Here is a 25,023-nt window from a genome sequence, read left to right as displayed (position 1 = left end):
CCTCAGGCCCAACAAGCGTACATTCAGCGACCACACCCGCGGTCCCCCCCCCCAACGATGATCTCCGGCCGACTCTACGGCCCCTGCGATGTCCCCTGACCCCCGATGAACGACCCCCTCTCTCTCGCCGCCCACCCCTGCCCAATCTAACACCTGGTCATGTCCTCTTCTTCACCCGACTGACTGAGACCAGCTGTCATTCAGGCTGGTCTGTCGGGCAGGAAACTGTCAAAAAAAATTTACATCAAAATCTTAAGGACGTCTAGGAAACCCGTACTTCTAGGAAACTCTGTACCCCTCCCCAGCCACTACCTCAGGCTGAACCAGACTGTTTCTTCATTGACATGGCGTTTGCAAGGTCTCAGCACTTCAGATAACCCTGAGCTCCTTCTCCGTACTACTAACCATCTTTTTGAGTCCCCTGAGAATCCACGTCTGTCCCCTTATTTTCCTCATCTACATGCTATCCTTTGACGAGATCATCCGCAGTCATGGGGTTAACTTCCACAGTTATGCTGATCACATGTAGCGCTACCTTTTCACTACCCCTCTCAACCTGTCTCTCTGCAGTTAGATTGTCTAACATCCAGTCTTGAACGACTCTTAACTCCCTCCAGCTGAACATTTGGAAAACCAAAGCCATTGTTTTCATCCCCCAACACAAACACCGTCCCTTGCCAAAGGCTCCATCCCCCTCCCCAGCCACTGCCTGGCTGAAGCACACTGTTTGCAACCTCATATTCTTGTTTGATTTCAACCTGAGTTTCCAATCCCATATCCTCTCCATCATAAAGACAGCCGACATCCACCTCCATTTACTGCCTCTGTCCCTATCAACCCACAAACATGCCTTTGTGACCTCCATACTCAATCACGCCACTGCTCTTCTTGCTGGCCTCCCATTGACCAGCATTTATAAATTCCAGCTGGTCCAAAACTCTGCCAACAACAACTTGCTTTATATAGTGCCCCTACCATGTTTTGCTACGTTAAAGGCACTATATAAATGCAAGTTGTTGTTATGCTCCCCCAATACAAAATTAAATTTTTTGCCTGTAAATCCCTCCATTAGCGATAGGGAAGAGTGACTATCTGTAATCTCTTCCAGCTCTACAACTGCCTGATCCTGTGACTCCAACCTCTTGTGCATCCCCATCCCTTTGCCCCACCATTGATGACTGTGCCTTCAACTGCCTAAATCTGACTCTCCAGAATTCCCTCCCTAAATTACTCCATCTCCCCACTTTCCTCCTTAAAACCCATCTCTTTGAGCCACCCTCCTAATTTCTCCTGCTTTGGCTCAGGATCTGTTTTCCTCATGCCTTGGGACATTTTTCAGTGTTATTGTCATATTAAAACTGCAGTTATTGTCTTAATGATGATGATGATGAACCATTACATCATCAACACATTCAATTGTCTTTATCTGTATTTACCTTTATAATTCTTTAAACCCATTCTTAGCATGATATTCATCCAGCTTATTTAGTGCTTTACTTGGCAGTTTCTTCCACATATCCTCTCCTCTGATACAAAGACTTGAGCACATAACCTAGGCTGATAGTCCAGTGCAGTACTGAGGAAGTGCTGCATTGTTGAATGTACTGTCCTTGGACAGAAACGTTAAATCAAAGCCCTGTCTCAAGATGGATGTTAAAGATCCCATGATACTATTCAAAGGAGAGCAGGGAGTTTTCTGGTCAGCATTTCTCCCTTAACCAATACCACCAAAAACAGATTAATTGGTCAATCATTTTATTGCTGTTTGTGAGATATTCTGAGTAGAACATGGTTGTTGTATTTGTCTACCTAACAACAGTAACTGCACTTCAAAGCAATTCATTATATGTGAGACTCTTTGGGATGTCATTGAGAAATGTGATAAGCCGCTATATAAATGCAAGTTTTTCTTAGTAATGCAGTGGAAAATTAATTACTTTTTAGTTTTATGCTCAGGTCTCTGGTTTTGTGCTTGTGGCCTAAATAACCTGCTTGTATTCATAATATTATAAATTCTTGTCTCCATTTTAGAGATTGGATCATTGTTTCCTCCCAATCTTCTTTGCTCCAATGAAAACAAGTTCAGTTTTCTGAATTTCTTTTCATAACGTAAAGCTTTAAATCCCAGAATAATTCTTGCTGCACTTCCCTAAACCTTCTTTAATATGTCTGTTGTTTTATGTAGGTAGGTTGCCCCAAACTTCGCACAAATAACATTTCTTATGTCTATATCTATACCACAACTGTCAAGCTGACATTTAGTTTACTTGTTCCTCGTTGGTTAAATAAGTATGTGTTTCTGTCCTTTCTAATTGATTATTTCTGCTTATATTATTTGGCAATCATATCATAGAAAATATTTCACCTCAATTTCAATTTGGTCCTTAATCGCATTCCGCTGTAAAAAATCTTGAGTTACAGCTGACTTGACAGTTTTTCAGCCACTCACCTATGTATACCTAACATAAAATTTATCACCATAATGAGCCCATTAAAAATTCAGGAGGAAATCATAGCCCTATTAAACTTGGCTCCAACAACTTTCCCCCTCTCAAAAATAGCACAATGCCCTTGCAGGCTTCTGATCGCTTTACCCCTCAGCCCCAAACTTCACAATCCTCATCCAGTCAGATAACTCACTAAGTTTGGGCACCTCTCAATGTCGACCCCTGGGTCTGACCCAAGTCATGTTCCGATGCGTATCCCTCAACAAAACTATAATCTCTAGAAGCTACTGCACAGGTACCAAGAAACTAGCATCTACAATTTATGAAAAACATCTGGTTACCAATTTAATTTTCACAAAAGTAACGTGCTGCTTGACTACCAGCTTCTCATCTTTCTTTGTCGGAAGAACTGAATTTGGAAAATGCCAGCAATTGTCAGCTTTCAGCCACAAAACTTAGGTTATCGATTCTTTTTTTAGGTCAAAAGTAACTTTAATGGACTGGAGAAGGAGAGGGCAACCAGGCCTCTGAGTAGTGGAAGGAAAAAGAGAGAGACTCTATTTGGTTGACAAGAGGCAAACAGAAAAAGACTCCCAATGGTGGTGGGAGAGAGGATGAAAGGAAGAGACTGTACTTGAGGGGGTGGGGAGAGACCCTTGATGAGGGAGGAGATGACAAGTCGAGAGATTCTTTCTTGGAGGTGGAAAGAGAGAATCTGTTAAGGGCGGTAAAGAGAAACTTTGTTGAGATAAGAAGGGAAGAGAAAGACACACACCTGAGTGGGAGGGATATTTGTGGCTTTAAGCACTTCGCCAGATTAAGTGCATAGATACTGATACTCCTGATATTCCTATGCTGCACTGAGGAAGTCCTGTATTGTCAAACTCGCAGTCCTTCTGATGAGATATTAAATCAGATTCTGTCTGTCTGTTCCAGTGGTTCAGGTGCACTGCAGTATACGAAGAACAGCAGAGTTTTCTCAGTGTCCTGGCCAAAAATTCCTCCTTCAACCAAAACAAAAAAGATTAGCCAGTCATTCATCTCATTGCTGATTCTGAGATCTTGTTGTGTTCAAAATGGCTGCCATTTCTACCTACATGACAACAGTTGCTGCACTTCAAAGTCATTGTATGTGAATTCCTTTGAGAGATTTCCACTAAATAAATGCAAATCTTATTTAATTGCTCCCAGGCTTAGGGGGTCTCGTGCCATAAAACAGCATATTCTCCAACTCATAGGAACAGGAGTACGACATTCAACCTCTCGAGTCTGTTCCGCCATTCAATTAGATAATGGCTGATCTGTATCTCAACTCCATTTGCTCGCCTTGGTTCCATATCCCTTAATACCCTCACCTAACAAAAATCTATCAGTCTCAGTTTTTAAATTTTAAATTGACCTAGCCTCAATTGTTTTTTGGGAGAAAGAGTTTCAGATTTCTACTGCCTTTTGTATGAAGAAGTACTTCCTGACGTCGCCCCTGAATGATCTAGCTCTAATTTTGTCGTGCCCCCTTGTTCTGGACTCCTCCACCAGAGGAAATAATTTCTATCTATCCTATCAAATCAGTTGATCATCTTAAACACCTCAATTAGATCACCCCTTAATTTTCTATACTCAAGAGAATACTAGCCTGGTCTATGCAATCTGACCTCATAATTTAACCCTTTTACCCCCAGTATCATTTTAGTAAACCTGCGTTGCACCCCCTCCAAGGCCAATATATCCTTCCTGAGGTGCAGTGCCCAAAACTGAACGCAGTACTCCAGATGCAGTCTAACCAGAGCATTATACAACTGTAGCATAACTTCCACCTCTTTGTATTCCAGCCTCCTTGACATAAAGGCTAATATTCCATTAGCCTTTTAAATTATTTTTTGTAACTGTCCACTAGCTTTTAGTGATTCCTGTACATGGATCCCTAAATCTCTCTGCTCCTGCATAGTTCCTAGCTTTTTACCATTGAGAAAATACTCTGATCTATCTTTCTTAGGTCCAAAGTGGATGACCTCACACTTCCCCACATTGCCCATTCACTTAATTTATCAATGTCCCTGTGCAACTTTCTGCTGCCTTCTACAGTATTTACTGTGCCACCGAACTTAGTGAACTCACTATAATCAGTGCCATGAGAGATCCACGAGTATTCCAGATGTGACCTCATCACCAGCAAATATCAGCTCTTAAGGAAGATTAGGAACAGGAGTAGACCATTCAGTCCCTCTGCCCTGCTCCACCATTCATGACTGATCTGCACCTCAATTTCATTTTCCTGCCTTTTCTCCATATCCCTTGATAACCTTGCCTAACAAAAATGTATTATACCAGTCTTGAAAGCTCCAATTATCTAAGCATCGACGGCCTTTTACGAGCGACAGTTCCAAAATTTCTACTACCCTTTGTGTGAAAAGGATGTTTTTTTAGCAAAAGGACTGGTCCCTGACAGCACAACAATCCTAAGAAGATTTATAATTTCATATGAAGAATAAAAGGAAAATATTGGGGAAATGGCTGCTACACCTACTGTGCAGTAATTGAATTCCTTCCAAGCTCTAGAGCTATAAATTACAACTATTACCCACAGCTGTTCCTGAAGCTGCCTTAAAGTTGTTGATTTATATCCATTTGCATTACTTTTGGTATCACAACTGTACAAAAATGAAAAACATTCATTCTCAACCTGACATACACTGAGATTGCTGTGGCGTGAGCCAAAACAGAAAATCAGGCCCTTTGATCAGTGTGGTAGACTTCTAATTGATGCTCTCTAAGGAACAACCAATAGCAATAAAGATGAATAGCATATTTAATTCACCATTTAGTTCTTATTTCTACTCAAACAATCACCAGTTTAATGAAATACCCTTATTGGATCAGGACAATCAGGTCTTTCTATTTGAGATTTATATAAGTGGAAAATAAATCGTTCTCTCGAGTCTTTGACAAGAAAAGAAGCTGGCAGTAAATAGATGGCCTAAGTACAGGGGTACAAGGTTTAAAGGGGAGGAAAAATGTACTCAACTCATCAAGCTTTCCCTGTTTTTAAAACAAAGTATTTCCCAGTTGGTCCTAAGTGGGACAAACATATAACATCAGTTAAAGAACAAAAAGGAGAGATTATCAAAGTGTCCTATCTCAGAGTAATAGGTTGAAGGCAGTCATCTGGCTGATGAAAAAAAACATGCTACACACATTCAGGGTGATGGGTAAAGTTATTGGAGAGAAAAAGTAAGTGTACAGAAAATGGCTTGAAACTTCTCTCTCCACTCTTCTCCCCCACCCCATCCAATTTAGTCATTGTCTTTTCTGAAAGCAATGAGTCTTCCTGGGGTGCAGTCCCTGGATGCCAGTAATCCATGGTACATCGCTCAACTGACCATGTTTCATCTGTGAGTTTAAGCAGTGAGTTCTGGTGGACACTTTGACTGTGTTGGCGTTATTGCCGAGTCCAATCATGCCATTACCTCAGTCCACTTGATGCACTTTCCAGAAGGCATTAGAGAATAGCAATCAAGAGTTGAAATCCTAGTTCCCTATTTGCACTCTGTTATCTAAAGTGGTTCAGGAAATTATTGTACCTCTACTACTGTCCTGGCTGAGATCAGGAACTCGACACAAACTAAAAATCAAACCTGGGACCTTTCTTTTCTGAATAGGTCAGTGTAGTGGCATTTATCCACTGAATCATAAGAGGCAGGCCTGAATCTACTTTTTAAAAAGTGGATAAATAAAAGAGCCAGTAGAGTTCTGTAGTCCCTCTATTACCCCAATGATACTGGCAATTGGAAGTGGGATTGGACCTGAGGTTAGCTACAATCTGTCCTCTGACACACAACTGTAAATCATGCCAAAATTATACCAGTTTTATGACGACTCGTCTCATGAGATAGGTTTTATGCTGGTGCCTGTTCGGTTGCATGATAGTGTAAATGTTTGGCATAGAATTAACATTGATCAATCCTTTCATCATAATTGATGTGTATTCTTTGTGTGATTTATTTAATCTGTTGATATGCCTCTTGCCGGATAGTGTAATTTATATATTTGCTCTTCAGGTGTGGACAACACAAGCAAGATAGTATTGCCCATCCTTAGTCGCCCTTACGGCATTAAGAGTCGACCATATAGTGTGGGACTGGAGTCACATGTTGGCCAGACAGAGTAGGGTTGGCAGGCTCCATTCCCTGAAAGGCATTACTGAACCAGTTGGCTTTTTACAACAACCCAGCTGGTTTTCATTGTCGTTTTCATTGTCATTTTCTGGTGCTGGTTCACAAATTATCAGGTTTGAAGTCTCAACCTCTGGGTTGCTACTCCAGTACCATAACCACTAGGCTACTGTACCCTTATACAATAACAGCACTAACTTAAATACACTGTGGTGCTAAGTAGTAACATTGAATTTTGTGTGCCTTTCCTTATCTCTGGCATTATTATGGAATGTTTGCATCTTTTAACCTTTCGCCCTAAAATAGTATACTTTTTAATTGCAGGTATAATTTCTACATTTCTCCATGTCCACCCATTTGGAGCCAGCATAGACTATATATGTTCTTATCTACAGCGACTGGATGCCAAGGTAAATTGGAAATGCTGCTTTGATTGCATTAGAGAGGGTACAGAGGAGATTTACGAGAATGTTGCCAGGATTGGAGAATTTTAGTTATGAGGAAAGATTGGATAGGCTGGGGTTGTTTTCTTTGGAACAGAGGAGGCTGAGGGTTGATTTAATTGAGGTGTACAAAATTATGAGGGGACTAGATAGAGTGGATAGGAAGGACCTATTTCCCTTAGCAGATAGGTCAATAACCAGGGGGCATAGATATAAAGTGATTGGTAGAAGGATTAGAGGGGAGCTGAGGAAAAATTTTTCACCTAGAAGGTTGGGGGGGGTCTGGAACTCGCTGCCTGAAAGGGTGGTAGAGGCAGAAACCCTCAACTCATTTAAAAAGTACATGGATGTGCACCTGAAGTGCAGTGACTTACAAGGCTACGGTCCAATTGCTGGAAAGTGGGATCAGGCTGGGTGGCTCATTTTCAGCCGGTGCGGACACGATGGGCCAAATGGCCTCCTTCTGTGCCGTAAATTTTCTATGATTCTATGATTGCCTGATTAGTGACCTAACATTATTTATGTGAAGTTCTCATTGCTTAGTTAAAACGCAAACACACCAGCTCCTCCTAGAAACAGAACAGTTATCGCTGCTAATTCCTGTGAATGTTGCATTGGTCTCAATAGATTAGACAACTTTAGTCAGATTATACACTTGTTGGCTTAACCCTTAAAGCAAGATTCTGCTCTGTCGTCATCATTCTGTAAAGATTTTAACTACTAATCAAATTCTTCTTAAAACTATAAGGAGTCTAATTTATACTGATGGCAATTTTATTGGCCACTTAGTGCTGATCAGAAAATAGCTTTATGAAATGAATAATTATTACAATAGGGGTCTGATAAGGATGGAATCACAAAATAAGATATTTATCAAAAATGCTTGCCTTGGATGAATGAAGACCCTTTTTAGGGACTGACCAGCCATCATATATTTTAGTACCTAATGTTCTGTTCCGTTTGAGGAAAGGTGGATTAGGGCAGATAACTGTAGTGAGGAAGTTACCATTGGCACAGGCTTGATGGGTCAGATGGCCTCTTGTGCTGAAATTTCTCATGGTGGAGCGCCTTTACTTTTTAAATTGCAGTCACAGATGTCACAATGAATGTCAACGACTGAATACTACACATAGCTGATGCCCAATAGATATATTCATGCTTGAAGGTTGATAATAGTGGCATAATCACTGTTGCCTTAACAAAAAATAATTTAGAATTGAAGACTTAAGATTCTGTATGCAGTGTACTTTGAATATTACTTTGAGAAATCTAGCCTCTAGAAGCTTTTGAATTTTTTTTGGAAACACACTTGCAGAGACTAGCTGCTGAGTCAAACTCTGCATACAGTGTAAAGCAGCAAGGGGGCGGGCAGATTCAGTCACCATACATCTTTAACGAAAATAATAGCATTGTCAGATCCAGAAAATTTACACATAAGCATGTCAGTTATGTTCATATGACCCTACTTAATTGTTTCCATTAATTAATTTTTTGAAATGAAATAGTCTTACAAACTTCCACAACATGATGGCCTGAAGAGTTAACCCCAACTTCAGAAGGGCACCCCATTTTCCTTACCAACAAATTGTACATTGACTCTGTGACATTTTGAGTGGCATATCTGGCACATTTTAGTGCCAATTACTACAGACTTAAGGAAGCTGTTCCATGATTGGGTAAGTTTTTGGATTAGTGATCTCTGCCACCATCCTGCATTCTTGAACAAAAGAATCTCTAAGATTGTAGGTTTAGTCACTGCTGCATTAGTTAGTTTAACTTTTCCCTGTTGGGGTAAGTATGTGAGTTGGTGCTTTGAGGTAAATGGAGAAGAAGTGCTGACTCACAGATAGTTTTTTTTGCTGTGGACTTGCTGCACTAGGAACTGGATTGAGGCTCGTATCACTCAGTTTGGCAGAAAAAGAAAACTTATCTTCATCAATCTTGACTGGTTCTAAACCTAGATTTCAAAGCTGGAAGAATAGTTTTAAAAGCTTAACTTGCGAATGGAGCAATCTATAGTAGAATAAACACTCCACTAGATCCGTAGTTTTAGGCTATAAACTTCCTAATAGATTTATTAAACTGTAAATAGATAAGTGAATAGAAGCAATGAGACTGTAGATTTACAGAAGATCGATCCTGACACACTGACCTTGAGTGGCAGTAATACTGTCAAAGAGAGCTGCTGAACAAAAGCCAGGCCCTTCCTGCAGGGGAAGCTTGGAATGAGGATTGTGAGTCATCTATTGTTGTTTTCACATATATCCTAGTATCAGGTGATTGAACAACATTGCCAGAGGTGGGAAACTGATCTATTGCCTGCTCTATCTGTCTGAATATGTTGCATGGACCAGGGAGGCTTAGTAAATGAATGGGTAAAAATTTTTTTTTTGAAAGGGGATGGGGTGTCATGGATGGGTTTGAGGTCAGTCTGGTGAGATGAAATTCTCCTCAGACCTGTAAAGATTCTATGTAAAATTAGTTTGCGACAATCTCAACCCAGTTCTTTGTGGATGAAGGCTTCCTCCCTTCTCCATCCTTGGATTTAGCAGCAATAATTGGCTCTAACTGCCACTAAAGAGACCATGAAGATGACTGATTTGGGAAATAACACACTAATGTAGCACAGAGGGTACTTTTCGAGACTGGCTTGAAACACATACCTGCTGACGTGTTATCCTAGGCATTTTATTAAAAGTACAGTGCTACATAACTGTTATACTTATTTTTAATTCCCATACGTAATGAAGTATACCATTGGCTGGAAGAAGGTTGCAGATCTTGTATATACTCAATCTACTGTTTCTTACCTCTATTTTCTGTATATTTCCTCTAAAATAGCAAGATATGTATCCAGAGCTACCTTATCTATCAGTTAATGTGATATTACGGAATTAGATTCACTCTGAAACGTTAGGTATATTTTAATGGATTGGCCATTTCATTCCTATTATATCAATTTTCTCGGCTGTTCTTGTCTATTGTCTCCTTAAGGCATTAATTTCGCGTAGATTGTCCTATGGTACCTTGTGCAAATGGTCACTATTCATATATGATCTTTGACATTGGATGTCCGGAAGCTATTTGACTACACGGGTACTACAGCCAAACCTGACCCTGTCCTCACCCAATATCTATAGATATGCACTTGCAAGCAGTGGGTGACTGGGTAGTGATCAGGAGTCAAAACCCATTGCTCATTTTCTCTTTGCTAGCCCTAGGGCGCCATGGTGAATTGCCGTTTCCTCTTACAATTGTTAAGGATTGCCTCAGCTACGGTTGGATAAACTCACTAAGCCATCAGGGGAGCACTTGATGACTGTTCACCCGCCCTCCTGTGGGTGAGGTGAACAGACACCCACACTCAACAATTATACCTTTTTTATTATTTCACAAACTTAAAAAAAATAAAGCTATAGTTTTCCGTTGTGTCACACCAAGCTAACATCTAAGTTATGGTTTTTGTCTGGAGTGTGAGGAATGAGTGGCTCAGCAATTAAATGCTGCAAGGTCACTGAGATAGGGTGTCATTTCTTGCAAAAATTGATTAAACAAAGATTAAATCCAGTATACATCAAAGTAAACAGACTCAAGAAAATCAGGACTGGCTTTTTTTAAAGAAACAAGTTGTGGCGCATACGTGGTGCACTGAAACTAGCAACTATCATTACTGTCTGTGTTCTTGGTGCAGATCGCTCCCGGTGAAGTAGAAGGCCTCATGACACGGCTACATCATATGTTCCAGCAGGAGATAACTGGAGTTGGCGCAAGTTTGGAAAAACGGTGGAAATTTAGTGGCTTCGATGGAATCAAGACCCTCCAGAACTAGTAACTTAGTGAATATTCATAAAATCACAGGACTACTGCATACTCTTCAGTGCTGTTTCTGACTAAAGTAGATACCAGATTTTTTTTTTAAAAGATTGGTTTCTATGACTTTTTTTAATATGAGAAATCCTCAGGCTTGAGCAGTATAAGCTGCACCTGGAAACAGGCTTAATGAACAGAATTTTGTTTATCAAACCCCAAATACTGGGTGATAAACTGTGCTGTGCAATTATTGTTGGTGTAGAAAATGGAAGGTTCCATGGCTGAAGAAGTAGTACAAGTCAAGTTATTACTGAGGGTAAAACAGAAAGGCAACAACTTAAACCATGAAAAATATACAGAGCATTCTTTTCCCACACACATGGTCTCACATTAATCAGACCATTGCGTCTCGTTTCCAATCCAGCTCGGTTGCTCAGTTATAAATATAGTGCATCTACCAGGACATTTGTTCTTATTTTCCTGTAATAACAGGGTGTATTCTTTCAAATTCTTAACGCGTGTAGAAGCTGTTATTGGTCCAATTTCTCCCATCTTAATGAAGTGCTTGTGGGAATCAAAAAGCACTAATAAATATTGCGCCAACCGCCCCTCCCCCCTTCCTCACCTCCACAAAAAAAAACTTTTGTTGCTGAGAAGCTACTGATTTTATTTATTTTCTGCTATGGCTTAAGTCCCAGTGCCTGAATGATTTGCAGATCCTTTTCCAATTCCCATTTTCTTCCCTCCTCTCCTCTCCTCTCCCCTCCCAAGGGTGGTCACTCATAGTCGGGTATTGTTCCATGGACGTTGGCAGTTCTCCAGTACCCTCACTTAAGTGGCCATTCTTCGTGTGAGTTTGGACAGTGAGTTATGGCTGGCTATTTGAATGTGGGGAGGTATCAGTACTGAGCTTGATTATGTCCTTATGTAACATTCATAGAAGTGCACTTTCAAATAGGGATCACTGAATACTGATTGGGAGTGGGGACCTTGGCAGAGTTTTTCATTTCTTAGTCTGGAGACTGAGGTCAATTGCAGTTATCGCTGGCCCAGCTGAGATCAGCTAACTCGATGCAGACCAGCAATCGAACTTGGAACATTCTTGGTCTGTGCAGCTCGGTTGCACATCAGATGGTAATAAATACCCACAAAACTATTTGGGTAATCTTATGCAAATCCACCTTTGTCTACAATGGAGTAAATTTGGGTAAGTTTGTTCAAACAGCACATAATAAAGTCAAACTCCATTTCAGTCCATTCTTTCATCCAGAATCATAGAAGTAGGTTCATGTTTTATTACATAATAGGCTGTAAGAAAAACTGGATTTTTCTATTCCCTGATCCTCTGTGCTAAATGGAGTGCACAAGTTTGCATGTCATGCTGTCTGAGTATGTGCCTGCAGCATTAGTGATTGACCTTTGCCCTCACTTCAGTCATTGATGTATATGAGGAAAGATGTTTGCAACGGGCTGAGCTAAATGTAATAAAATCTAATTACTACCCTGCTCCATATATGGAGGGTTCTAACGGGGGTTAATGTTAGCTACATGCACCTTGCTGAAGATACAAAACGTAACATGGGAAAGAATGCTCCATTCTCAAAGTGTTTATAAATTAAAACTGGGGCAGAATGTGCCCATTGTTGTGTTTGGAAAAGAGAAATATAAACATTGTTAACATATATTCAGGTCCAAAGTGCTGTATGTTTAAGTAAACATATAATATTTAGTGACAGAAATTGTTTACATCACAAATCTGTGACAAAAAGGAAACAGCCCTGTTATACTTCAATTTCTTATATCTCTGGAATCGATCTAGCAGTACATTTTGGACAACATATCTAGTTTGTACAGGCTAAGCTACACTGTATTGATAAAAGTTGTATTTTTAGAGATAAATTATTTTTTACAAAGCTTTAATACTTGAGAGTTTACTTTGTCTCGTCGTTTTCCTGTGGGTGAAGAACATGAGCAGCAACACCTACTGTTAGTTATAATGTAAGAAGCTGAGAATTCTTTCTGCTGTTTTATTGTGTTCTATACCACCTGTATGATGTGATGGACAGTGGCATTGAGCTGCTGCTAATCTGTGGGTTCAAACAAGCCTGATATGTTCACTGATGCTTGTTAAAGTCTTAAAGTGTGTGTTTTTTTAGTTCAGTACAAGCTGTGTTATTTAGAGTAATCATCAACAAGTGCTAGTTTACATGGCATGTTATCTTCCAGGTGATGGTGAGTTACCAACATTGTTTCATGTGCAATCGGCTCATAATTCATGAGTGCTGAGATTTAGCACAAAATAATATCTGGAACTCAATAATTTCCAGTAAGATGTTATGTTTATTCTGTGGGCACAAATGATCCCAAGAATCTTAACACAGCCTTCACCATTGTGAACTACCTGAGCGACTAGTAACTGTGAAGTGATCATTTGCATATGTCTTACTCAGCTGTGCAAAGCGAAAATCTAGTAATGAGATTTGAACATTTCTGTTAAGTGAATAGATATAAGCTCCTTTTAATAGTTCAGTGGATATGGTTTGATACTGAACTATATAGACTAACGAGGTTCCAGGTTTAATCCGGATGTGTGCTAAATCAGTTCATCTCAGCTGGTATCATGGGGCAGTGTATTTGGCTTTGATGCCCCTGGACGAGGAAAGGCAGGCAGCGGGTGGAGGGGGGGAAGAGCATCAGCCTGGCCCCTATTGCTGCCCAGTTGCTTGTGCTGGAATGTGTATGTTGATTACATAAGAACATAAGAAATAGGAGCAGGAGTAGGCCATACAGCCCCTGGAGCCTGCTCCACCATTCAGTAAGATCATGGCTGATCTTTGACTTCAACTCCACTTTCCCGCCTGATCCCCGTATCCCTTGATTCCCCTAGAGTCCAAAAATCTATCAATCTCAGCTTGGAATATACTCAACGGCTGAGCATCCACAGCCCTCTGGGGTAGAGAATTTCAAAGATTCACAACCCTCTGAGTGACGAAGTTCCTCCTCATCTTAGTCCTAAATGTCCGACCCCCTTATCCTGAGACTGTGCGCCCCCCCCCTCGCCTAGTTCTAGACTCTCCAGTCAGGGGAAACAGCCTTGCAGCATCTACCTTGTCAAGGCCCCTCAGAATCTTTTATGTTTCCATGAGATCACCTCTCATTCTTCTGAATTCCAACCCCCTTGCAATGAAGGCCAACAAACCATTTGCCTTCCTAATTGCTTGCTGTACCTGCATGTTAACTTTTTCTCTTTTGTGTACAAGGGCACGCAAATCCCTCGTAACACTAACATTTAATGGTTTCTCACCATTTAAAAAATATTCCGTTTTTCTATTGTTCCTTCCAAAGTGAATAATCTCACATTTCCCCACATTATATTCCATCTGCCACCTTCTTGCCCACTCACCTAACCTGTCTATATCCCTTTGCAGACTCTTTGTGTCCTCCTCACAGCTTACTTTCCCACTTAGCTTTGAATCATCAGCAAACTTAGATACATTACACTCGGTCCCTTCATCTAAGTCATTAATATAGATTGTAAATAACTGAGGCCCAAGCACTGATCCTTGCGGCAGTCCACTAGTTATAGCCTGCCAACCTAAGAATAACCCGTTCATTCCTACTCTTTGTTTTCAGTCCATGTTAATCCATGCTAATATATTACCCCCAACTCCATGAGCCCTTATCTTGTGTAACAACCTTTTGGGTGGCACCTTATCAAATGCTTTCTGAAAATCCAAATATACTACATCCACTTGCTAGTTACAGCCTCAAAAAAAACTCCAGTCGATTTGTCAAACATGATTTCTCTTTCATAAGACCATGTTGACTCTGCCTAATCATATTATGATGTTCTATCACGTCCTTACTAATAGATTCAAGCATTTTCCCGACTACTGATGTCAGGCTAACTGGCCTGTAGTTCCCTGTTTTCTATCTCCCTCCTTTCTTGAATAGCAGGGTTATATTTGCTACCTTCCAATCCACTGGGATTATTCTAGAATCTAGGGAATTTTGTAAGATCACAATCAATGCAGCCAGTATCTCTGCAGCCACCTCTTTTAGAACCCTAGGATGTAGGCCATCTGGTCCAGGGGATTTGTCAGCTTTTAGTCCCATTAATTTCTCCAGTACTTTTTCTTTACTAATATTAACTACTTTAAGTTTCTCACTCTTGTTAGACCCTTGGTTCCCCACTATTTCTGATATGTTTTTGGTGTCTTCTACTGTGAAGACAGATACAAAACATTTGTTTAACGTCTCTGCCAATTCCTTATTCCCCATTATAATTTCTCCTGTTTCAGCCTCTAAGGGACCCACATTTACTTTCGCTACTCTCTTCCTTTTTACATACTTGTAGAAGCTCTTACAATCTGTTTTTATATTTCTTACTAGTTTACTCTCATTCTATTTTCTCCCTCTTTATCATTTTTTGGTCATCCTTTGCTGGTTTCTAAAACTTTCCCAATCCTCAGGCTTGCTACTCTTCTTGGCAATATTATATCTATTACTATCCTAATACTATTACATAGAATTACATAAAATCTACAACACAGAAACAGGCTATTTGGCCCAAGTGGTTAATGTCGGTGTTTATACTCCACACAAGCCTCCTCCCACTCTAATTACCTGTTCCCGCCCTGCCCCAAATCCCTCTATTTCCTTGTCCCTCATGTATACATCATGCCTTCTTTTAAATGTGATAAAGGAATTGAGCTTGGCTGCTACCACTTGCTGTCCAGCTTTATTCTTCTGGCCAATATTTATTCCTCAACCAGCACCACCAAAAAAGATTACCTGGTCATTTATCTTATTGCTGTTTGCGGGATCTTGCAGTGCGCAAATTTGTTGCTGCACTTCCCTACATCACAACACTGATTCAACTTCAAAAGTATTTAATTGGCTGTAAAGTGCTTTAGGACATCCTGAGGTCATGAAAGGTGCTATGTAAATGCAAATTCTTCTAGTTTTGAAGAATAGTTACTTAGATGACACACCAGAGAGCTGCCATTGGAGCCTTACATTGGCAGGACTCAACCGGGGTGATTTTAAACTCCAAGAACGGGTGGGGTGGGGGGCAGATGGGAGTTGAAAATAGTTGTTTCGCAATCACAACCCGGCTTTATTTCCGGGTTTAATGTCGGCGTGTAAAAGTACAGGCTTCCTACTGGGAATGCAAAGTCCAAAAGTTTTGCAGTTGCAACCCAAAAAAACAACTATTTTCAACTCCCACCCGCCCCCAACCCACCCGTTCTTGGGGTTTAAAATCACCCCCAATGTCTTCAAGAAAAGAAGGGGAGAAAATTAGAAGGAAGATTTTTTTTAATATATTAACCAGTGAGCTGAATAAAACAATTTTCTTATTTATACCCACTGCATTCACTGCTCTGAACCAAATCATTTAATAGTTTATACCTATTAAATGAATCTCTTTTTGATGAGATTTCACATTTAACTAGGTTTACAGCTGAGAGCTTGAGTTATGTATTGGTTACGTTACTTCAACAATATCCTAAATGACAGATATTTACAGATCCTTTACAACAGAAAACTATTGCTAATTGCTAATATTTTGGGGAATTCCTAATACTTTTAGAAACACCTCACGTACGAGAAAAGAATGAAATTATCATTAATGCCCATGGAATAAAACCTAACTTGACTGAGTGGGATACTTAGGTTCACCATGTATCCTTTGTTTCTAGGCATTTCTACAATAAAATTTTAAGCAGGGAGAGGGATTGTATTTCTGAATGCTCTGTCATTTTGCAATATGTCCTAATGATTAGCAAGTTGTATTTTGATCCTGTTTTGTGATTTACTAGAATGGATTTTTAAAATGTTTTATAAAGAAATTATTTAAATGGTTGACATTTGTTTCGCATTTGATTGAAAAATGAGTTTCTTACTATGACTGATTTCTGCTTTCAAAAATTCTGATAGAATAAGATCCAGTCAACGCTCCTGTTTAATTCTCTGGTAACTGGCTTCTCACAGATGAGACCGTGCGGAAGCTAAACTGTACTTTTTATAGTTACACATAGTGCACAAAGAAAATCTTCCCCTCTTGTGATTCACTGACCAGATTAGTTCAGATGAAAAAGGCCCTTGGGGCCATTTGATCTCACCCTTCTGGAATACCAACCCTACTGGCTTCTGAGGCATCTTTTTAATATGCACCTAAACAAACAGATGGGACATTAGCTTAGTGTCTCTTCTGAAGAACGGTGCCTCTGAGAATGCATCACTCTCAGTACTGGACCGGAGCGTTGACCTATATTACATGCTCAAAAACTGACCTAGAGACAAGAGGGTTATCAAGTGAATCATGCTGACACAGAATCCTCTTATATTTAAGTGAGGCATATTTACAAGACACTCTGTTTTCCTACAGATGTGACAGAAGCCAAGCAATTGTTAAACCCTCAGAAAGTAATTCAGCTATGAAAGAGTTGATTCAAATATTGATCTGAAAAAAAGGCAGTTTTGTTAATTTAGGTCAACGTGAAGTTAAGTTTGAACAAAATTGTACAGGTTAATCAGATGGTTGAATGATTACCTTAAGCTGTAAGTTGTCTCATTAATGCGATAAAAGCTTCCCTAATTGGTTACTTCCATTAAAAACAGATTGTGTTATCAAAATTTGTCTTTAATTGTCAGTTAAAGTGGTTAAAATGTAAAAATGCAGAGCCAATTAAATACAAAACAGCTGAATCATCAACTGCTTCTTGATGCATTGCTGTTAAACATAATAAAAAAATTCCAAAACAAAACTTGTAAAAAATGATTAATGACAGCCTAAAGACCAAGAGTAAATGCCTGGCTAGTTTCCTAATCGTGTTGATTAATTTCTAGCACACTAGTGCTTTACATCCATACAGATGCAGAAACTAATGAAGCCCATTTATTAGTTCTTGCATCTGTATGGGAGTTTCCCAATATATTGCTTTCTTGGCGAGGAAGCAGTGAAGAGGAAACGGCTGGGTGTGTGCTTGCAGTAAAAGGGATGACAGTTTGGGGAAACATTAACATTTTCGTCTTTGCACACAGTGACGGCACCAATCATTCTCTGGTAAGTTACAGCATACATCAGATACATTTTAAGTCCCCTACATTTCCCTCATGATATGTCTCAATCAGAGACTCTGCTGTACACCCATACATTTAACTAATGTGACCTTTCCATTTCTATCACTCTGTGATATCTTTAAACAAGATGGCCAACATGCAAACTTTTTAAACCGTGAACACCTAACCTTGGGGAATTTGAGAAATCTGACAAACTGTCTTCCTGTGGCTCTTCTGAATGGGATTGGACATTATCATCCCAACCATCTGATCTGAACCCAAACCAGTTCCCGTAGGTGAAATAAATAAGGTCCTTTTGCACTGCTTATTTCTCAGGGTTTCTCCCCAGAAGAGAGACCTTCATATGCCACTTTTCCTCTTCTATTAGGCTCTGCTGTGAATGTGAAGACCCTTTGCTGGAGGTGCTGGCTGCTGGGACTGATCTCAAAAAGAATGTAATTTTGGAAATAGTGTACTCAGTGCAACGGAGGGGAAAAAATTTAAATGTAATTTATTACAAGAAACAAGTTACTGATCATTTTAGAACAGTCAAAATTGTTGCAGTGGCATCAGATACTTAAATAATAATTTGCTAGAGGTCTTAAATACTCTTTTAAAGCTATGGGTGATTTTTGCAGTACTGAATTGGTTGCTGAATAGTTATTATATTAGCAATCCTGGAGCAGAATGTGGCCTGACACTTCAGTACAATACTGAAGGACTGCTGCATTGTTGGAGGTGCCGTCCCTTTGGATGAGACATTAAGCCAAGGCCTCGTCTGCCTGTTCAGATGGATGTAAAGGATCCCATTTCACTATTCAAAGTGGGGAGTTCTCCTGGTGTCCTGGCCAACATTTATCCTTCAACTAATACCACCAAAAAAACAGATTAAATGGTTATTTACACCATTACTGCATATAGAACCTTGCTCTGTGAATTTTGGCTGCTGTGTTTGCCTACATAACAATAATGACTACATTTCAAAAGTAATTCATTAGCTATGAAGCACTTTGGAATTTTGTAAGGACACAAAAGATGCTATAAAACTGCAAATTTGTTCCTTCCTCTCTTCTTCCTTGGAATAACTTGTCCCCTTAGGAACATAGGAATTGCTAGATGAAAAAAGATCAAGGCCCTACCATCCTGGTAGTTGCATGGTACAATAATAATGGAGTTGTTGACTAATCATGGCAATCAGTTTCTATCAATTGGTCTACAACTAACCCAGGCATGAGGTGAGGAAAACTACCAGTGGTGGAAAACTTTGGGAACCATTGGTCCAAAGTCACCTATTCCTCCCAAGCATGCTACACTTACCATGTTATGTTGCAAATTACTCATATACTGTATCCCAAATTTTTGTTTTCTTAAAGCTATCTAATTTGAATGAATCAACACTATCTGCTTCCACATTCTCCCTAGGGAGCCTGTTCAATAGATTTACCACTCACTCACTGAAGTAATATTTCTGCAGATTAGTTTTGCATTTACCCCCCTTTAAGTATAGGCCGTGTCCTCTGGTTCTATTGTTCTGGATCAGATGAAACAGTTAGTCATGGCCTACGTTATCTAGTCCCTTTAGAATCCTAAAACTGCAATCATATCTCTTTCCCAGTGGGAACATGCCCAATTTACATAATTGGTCATCATAATTCAATCCCTCCATCCCCTCAATCATTCTGCTTACTCTCTTATGTATCCTTCCAATAGTGCATTATCCTTGAATTTTGAAGTTTATGGAAGATGAAGCTTGGAAGGCTAGTGAGGTGGGAGTTAGAGAAATCAACATGAGGTCACAAAAATATAGATTAGGATTTCAGCAGGATGCAAATGGGGTAGGAATGAAGGTGCAAGTAAACATTCTTGGTAGTGGCTACAATTTGAAAGTCCTGGGTTGAGCACGAAACAGAGGTTTCGATCCTATGCAGCCTGAGCAATCAATCAGGGAGAGAGATACAAAGTGGCAAAGACCTAGAGTTTTTGATGGGGCTGAAAGCAATGGCATTGGTCTTCCCAATGTTCAACTTGAGGAAATTCTGGTTCCTCCACAACTTGATGTTGGATAGGCAGCCTGACAATATAAAAATATCTGTGGAGTTGAGGGAAGTGGTGGAGAGGTAGAACTTGATGTCTCAGAATAAATATAGAAACTGACCCCATGCCAATAGGCAATATGTAAATATGGAAAAAGAGAAAGCAAAGCCTGGAATCTTGGGATACATCAGAGGTGACCTTGTGAAGTGAAAGAGAAGCCATTGCTGGCAATGAATTGGCTGCATTGGGACAGGTAGGAATGTAATCATGCAAAGGCAGACCCATATATGGAGAAGAGACATGGTAAACAATGCAGTGAGATTCAGGACTGATATTGTGCCATGGTCACAAAGGATGTCACTGGTGACTTTGACCAGGGTGGTCTCAATGCTGTGAGTGGAGGAGATACCAGACTGAAGGGATTCAAATGGGGAATTGTGCAAGAGGTGAGTGCAAAGTTAGGAGGCACCAATATACTCAAAGACCTTGGAGATAAAAGGACGCTTGGTCATAGGGTGGTGGGGTTGAGGATTGGTGCTTTGAGGGAAGGTGCCTGAGCAGAGGGAACCATTTATGATAGGCAAGGAGAGGTCCTTGGTTGGGGAGGATATTTAGGAAGCAGGAGGTGGGCCTTGTGGAAGAGATGAGCTTGGAATGTGCAGTGAGAGATGGTAGAGACGTTACAGAGCAGTAAGGAGCTGTGAGGGGTTTGGGGACAGAAGGTGAGGAAAGAGGTGGTAGCAGCATATGGATGGGATTTCATAAAATTATTACACTTGATAGTTGGAGCTAAGGGTGGAAGATGTGGGGAGAAAGGAGGTTGGCAACAGTGGTTTGTCATTAAGAGGAGGAGTCTGGGATTGTCATTAGCCTCCACGATTATCCTGAAATAGGAAGTTTTGGCAGCCACTTTAAGGGCCAGGCATCCTCAAAATCATTTTGCTGCAGTCAATGTGTGACTGCTGTTCAAATGTTGGAGAGACCTGCTGCAAAGCACAGAGCCTCCCATTTTTTGGGTTCTAAGGTTGAAGTGCTGGGTCAAGGAGGGAAAGCCCTCTTCGGACCTGACTAAAGGAGAGCAGCAGTTGGTCAGTGTGGAACCACTCTGCCAAAGAAAATTGAATGACTTTACCAGGTCTAGAAAGGTGGGAGGAATCAGCCTCACCTTCCAAGAATGTACTAAACATATCTGCCACTTACAATTAATTTCTCTCACAATGTGCTAATGTACTTGAATTGCATACTTTCACTGCCCGTGATGTAGCACAATGTCTTTTACACCCCGAGCCTTCACCTGGAAGTGTTCGTCACTCCAATCCTTATAGGTTTTCATACTGCCAAAATCTCACATGAACTGAAATTGCTAATTGAATTCACTTGTCATCACACCCATTATGGGTTGAATGTTGACATCTTAGTTTTAACTATATTTCATAGAAAGAAAAGGTAATTCTCACTTTTTGCATTGTTTTCTCAGGAGAAGACAGCAATAGCAGCTGAAGAGATTGGTAACCATCGAACCTGAAACCTCTTGCTCACCTATGAGGAGAGAGCTTTGCAGATCCTGGAAAGGAAGGCTATAGAGGGTATCTAGATGGGAGATAGGAGGACACTTGCCAACTGAGAGTTCTTCATGGCATTTTGCTTCTTTTTCTATTGTACTGTGCATTAACTGTCGGGGAATCATCATGAAACCCTCATGTCATTGCTTCTAGTGAGAGAACTCCACTTCTCAGGAAACCATTCTAACCTCTGACTCCTTCCTTTAGATGTGCCTCACTAAAAGCAATAAGCTTAGCACCTGGAAATGTCAGTGAGCAACATCGGTTATTCTGTCCCTCCCAAGTACCAGGCCGGAGACATCCACCCTGGGGCAGTTAGAGAGTGAGGCAGAGGGAAGTGCACTGGGTCACATATGAGTGAGAAGGAGCAGCTAGTGGTTGCTCATTGGGAGGCAGATATTGGTGGGCGGAGGGTTAGGAGGCTTTACCTCTTGGGTAGCTGCAGATAACTGGTTCTGTGTTTAATATAAGAATGCTTGCAGACAATCAAGTATACTTGCAGACAGCAGGGAACATATTAGTATATTTCAATTTGCAGCTCAGGTCCACTAGCAGCATACGCAGGACAGTGGAGGATAGTTTAACAGCACTGCAGTGCACTACGGAACATGTAGCAACACCAAGGTATCGACAGCATAAGCTCCAATGGCAAAGCATCCCGCTCCCATGATGGAAGCCCTAAAGGCAATCTGCGCCTGCTCTATGGATGCTTGGGGTGCCAGATTGGAGAAGGACGACTCTTACAGCTTCAAGCCTGGCAAACAGTTGCGGATAACACTGACACAGGGCTTCACTGATCGCCTTGGTACTTTAGGTCTGATTTGTACACAATACAGACCTGGTGCCTATTACTCTTACTGTGTTTTTAAATTGAGTGGCTTGGTACCTCCTTCAAGTAAACTGCCAGCAACCTATCAACTAATCCCAACAATGTGTCAAGTTATAGATTTCCTGATTTTTGTAAGTGAAACTGGTTTTTAAATTCCTTATCTACTATGACAAAATAAAACAACACTATACCAAGCTAAATCTTGGACAAAAATGCTTCAAACTGTGTGATTGCTAAGGTCAATCAGAGCTTGCCCATATTTTGACTCCTGTGACAACAGTGTATTTTCAAATCTTAGTTAATTCCAAATGATTGTCACAGAAATCTGCATGTATGTCATTGTAAAACTTGAAGTGTGGTGGAGACAGGCAAGCACGTACTATTTTTACTTAGCTTACTGAGTTAGAGGATATGCTATTTTACAATTGGGGTATGTAATGCACAATTTTTATCATTGGTGGTTAATTATTCTGTGATGTTTAATATAGGAAGAGGTTCTGGGTTTGACGGCACTTTTGTGAAGGTAATGGGGTTTAGCAGCACCAGGAGGGGGGGATCGACCCGGGTAGACTTTCCTCACTGTTTATAGTTAAGAGTTCTGATTTGCTGCTGTTTTGCATTTTGAGCCAGTCACGAGAGCATGATACCAAAAAGTGTGATGGACTTTACTTTGCACTGATATGCCGGATATGTTCATATATTATTGGCATTGCTCATCGTAAGTTGGGTGATACAGCAGCATTGGGGGGTGGGGGGGTGGATAACTGGGGAGATCAGAGAATATGGCAGCAGGGCAGAGGGTGAGATATTGTGATTTGATAGTAGTGGGAAGGGGTGGGGGGGAAGAGATCTTGGGATTTAAAATTGTGAAATATCCAGCAGGACTGCATGATTAAATCTTAATGTAAAAAGTTATTTTGAAATTCTAAGTATAAACAACAGAAAGCACAGATTGACCACAGTGGCAGAAGTGGCATTGGTGGTAATGGGATGGTGGGAAAGTAGTAGTTCAGGAAACTTTTTAAAAGTAGAAACTGAGGTTATGTCACTAAAAAAAACCAAGTAGGGCTGTAATAAAGTGAGTTGCAAGTTCATTTTTGTTGCTCAATTTAAAGTTGTATTTATTGTTACAGTTGTTGAGAAAGTAGTTGGTTGTTGAGGGTGGGAGTTAACCATGTGGTAAGAATGGGCCAATCAGGTACAATAAAGTGCCTAAGCTACAATAAGTAAAACATGGTATTAAGCAGTACAGGAAATGTGTTACATAGAATGTACAGTGCAGAAACAGACCTTTCGGCCCAACGGGTCCATGCCGGTTAAAGCTTTACGTGAAACGTTACAGGGAGTGTCGGACAACATTTGATATGCAATCATTTTAATTCTTGTATAGTCTATTACTACTATACACAGGGCTACTAGGGTGCAGATTCAAATTAAGTCCAATTCTAATGAATACTCCAACTGAAATATTAATTTATCTTTATCAATTCCTGACTGGTTATGTTTTGCATTTCTATCCTTTTCTGTGTTTATTTCAGATTTGCAGCATTCATGATTTTTCTATTTATCCGATTTAAATATACATGTTGCTGCTTCATCAATGACCTTCCCTCCATCATAAGGTCAGAAATGGGGATGTTTGCTGATAATTGCACCGTGTTCAGTTCCATTTGCAACCCCTCAGATAATGAAGCAGTCCGTGCCCGCATGCAGCAAGACCTGGACAACATCCAGGCTTGGGCTGATAAGTGGCAAGTAACATTCGCGCCAGACAATGACCATCTCCAACAAGAGAGAATCTAACCACCTCCCCTTGACGTTCAATTGCATCACCATCGCCGAATTCCCCACCATCAACATCCAGGGGGTCACCATTGACTAGAAACTTTACTGGATCAGCCATATAAATACTGTGGCTACAAAAGCAGTTCAGAGGCTGGGTATTCTGCGGCGAATGACTTGCCACCTGACTCCCCAAAGCCTTTCCACCATCTACAAGGTACAAGTCAGGAATGTGATGGAATACTCTCCACTTGCCTGGATGAGTGCAGCACCAACAACACTCAAGAAGCTCAACATTATCCAGGACAAAGCAGCCCGCTTGATTGGCATCCCATCCACCACTCTAAACATTCACTCCCTTCACCACCGGCGCTTCGTGACTGCAATGTGTACCATCCACAGGATGCACTGCAGCAACTCACCAAGGCTCCTTTGACAGCGCCTCCCAAATCCATGACCTCTACCACCTAGAAGGACAAGGGCAGCAGGCACATGGGAACACCATCTGTATGTTCCCCTCCAAGTCACACACCATCCCGACTTGGAAATATATCGCCGTTCCTTCATCATCGCTGGGTCAAAATTCCTGGAACTCCCTTCCTAACAGCACTGTGGGAGAACCTTCACCACACGGACTGTAGCGGTTCAAGAAGGTGACTCACCACCACCTTCTCAAGGGCAATTAGGGATGGGCAATAAATACCGGCCTCGCCAGTGACGCCCACATCCCATGAATGAATAAAAAAAGTGCACATATCCAGCAGTTCTGTCTCCATTCATTTTCAGCCTACAATATGAGTGTATATTTTATGCTGTTGTTTGCTTATTGCTGAGCCAACAACGCTGCTATTAGAGAACTGTATAATTGGACAAACTGTGCAA

General features: G+C 40.7%; 1 protein-coding gene across 3 annotated transcripts in view; it reads left to right on the top strand.

Moving 5' to 3' along the window:
* LOC137332931 (ecto-NOX disulfide-thiol exchanger 2-like) overlaps window positions 1–16,734 on the top strand; it is a 266,243-nt gene extending 249,509 nt beyond the window's left edge. For all 3 annotated transcript variants that reach the window (XM_067996973.1, XM_067996971.1, XM_067996972.1), the window contains 2 exons: window positions 6,941–7,026; window positions 10,751–16,734. In XM_067996973.1, coding sequence (XP_067853074.1) covers window positions 6,941–7,026; window positions 10,751–10,888 — 224 coding nt within the window. In that variant the 3' untranslated portion in view covers window positions 10,889–16,734. The remainder of the gene's footprint in view (window positions 1–6,940; window positions 7,027–10,750) is intronic.
* The last annotated feature ends 8,289 nt before the right edge of the window (window positions 16,735–25,023 follow it).

Source organism: Heptranchias perlo, chromosome 15 (genome assembly GCF_035084215.1).
Source record: "Heptranchias perlo isolate sHepPer1 chromosome 15, sHepPer1.hap1, whole genome shotgun sequence".
Taxonomy (NCBI): Eukaryota; Metazoa; Chordata; class Chondrichthyes; order Hexanchiformes; family Hexanchidae; genus Heptranchias; species Heptranchias perlo.
This window is presented reverse-complemented; position numbering and strand designations above follow the sequence as displayed.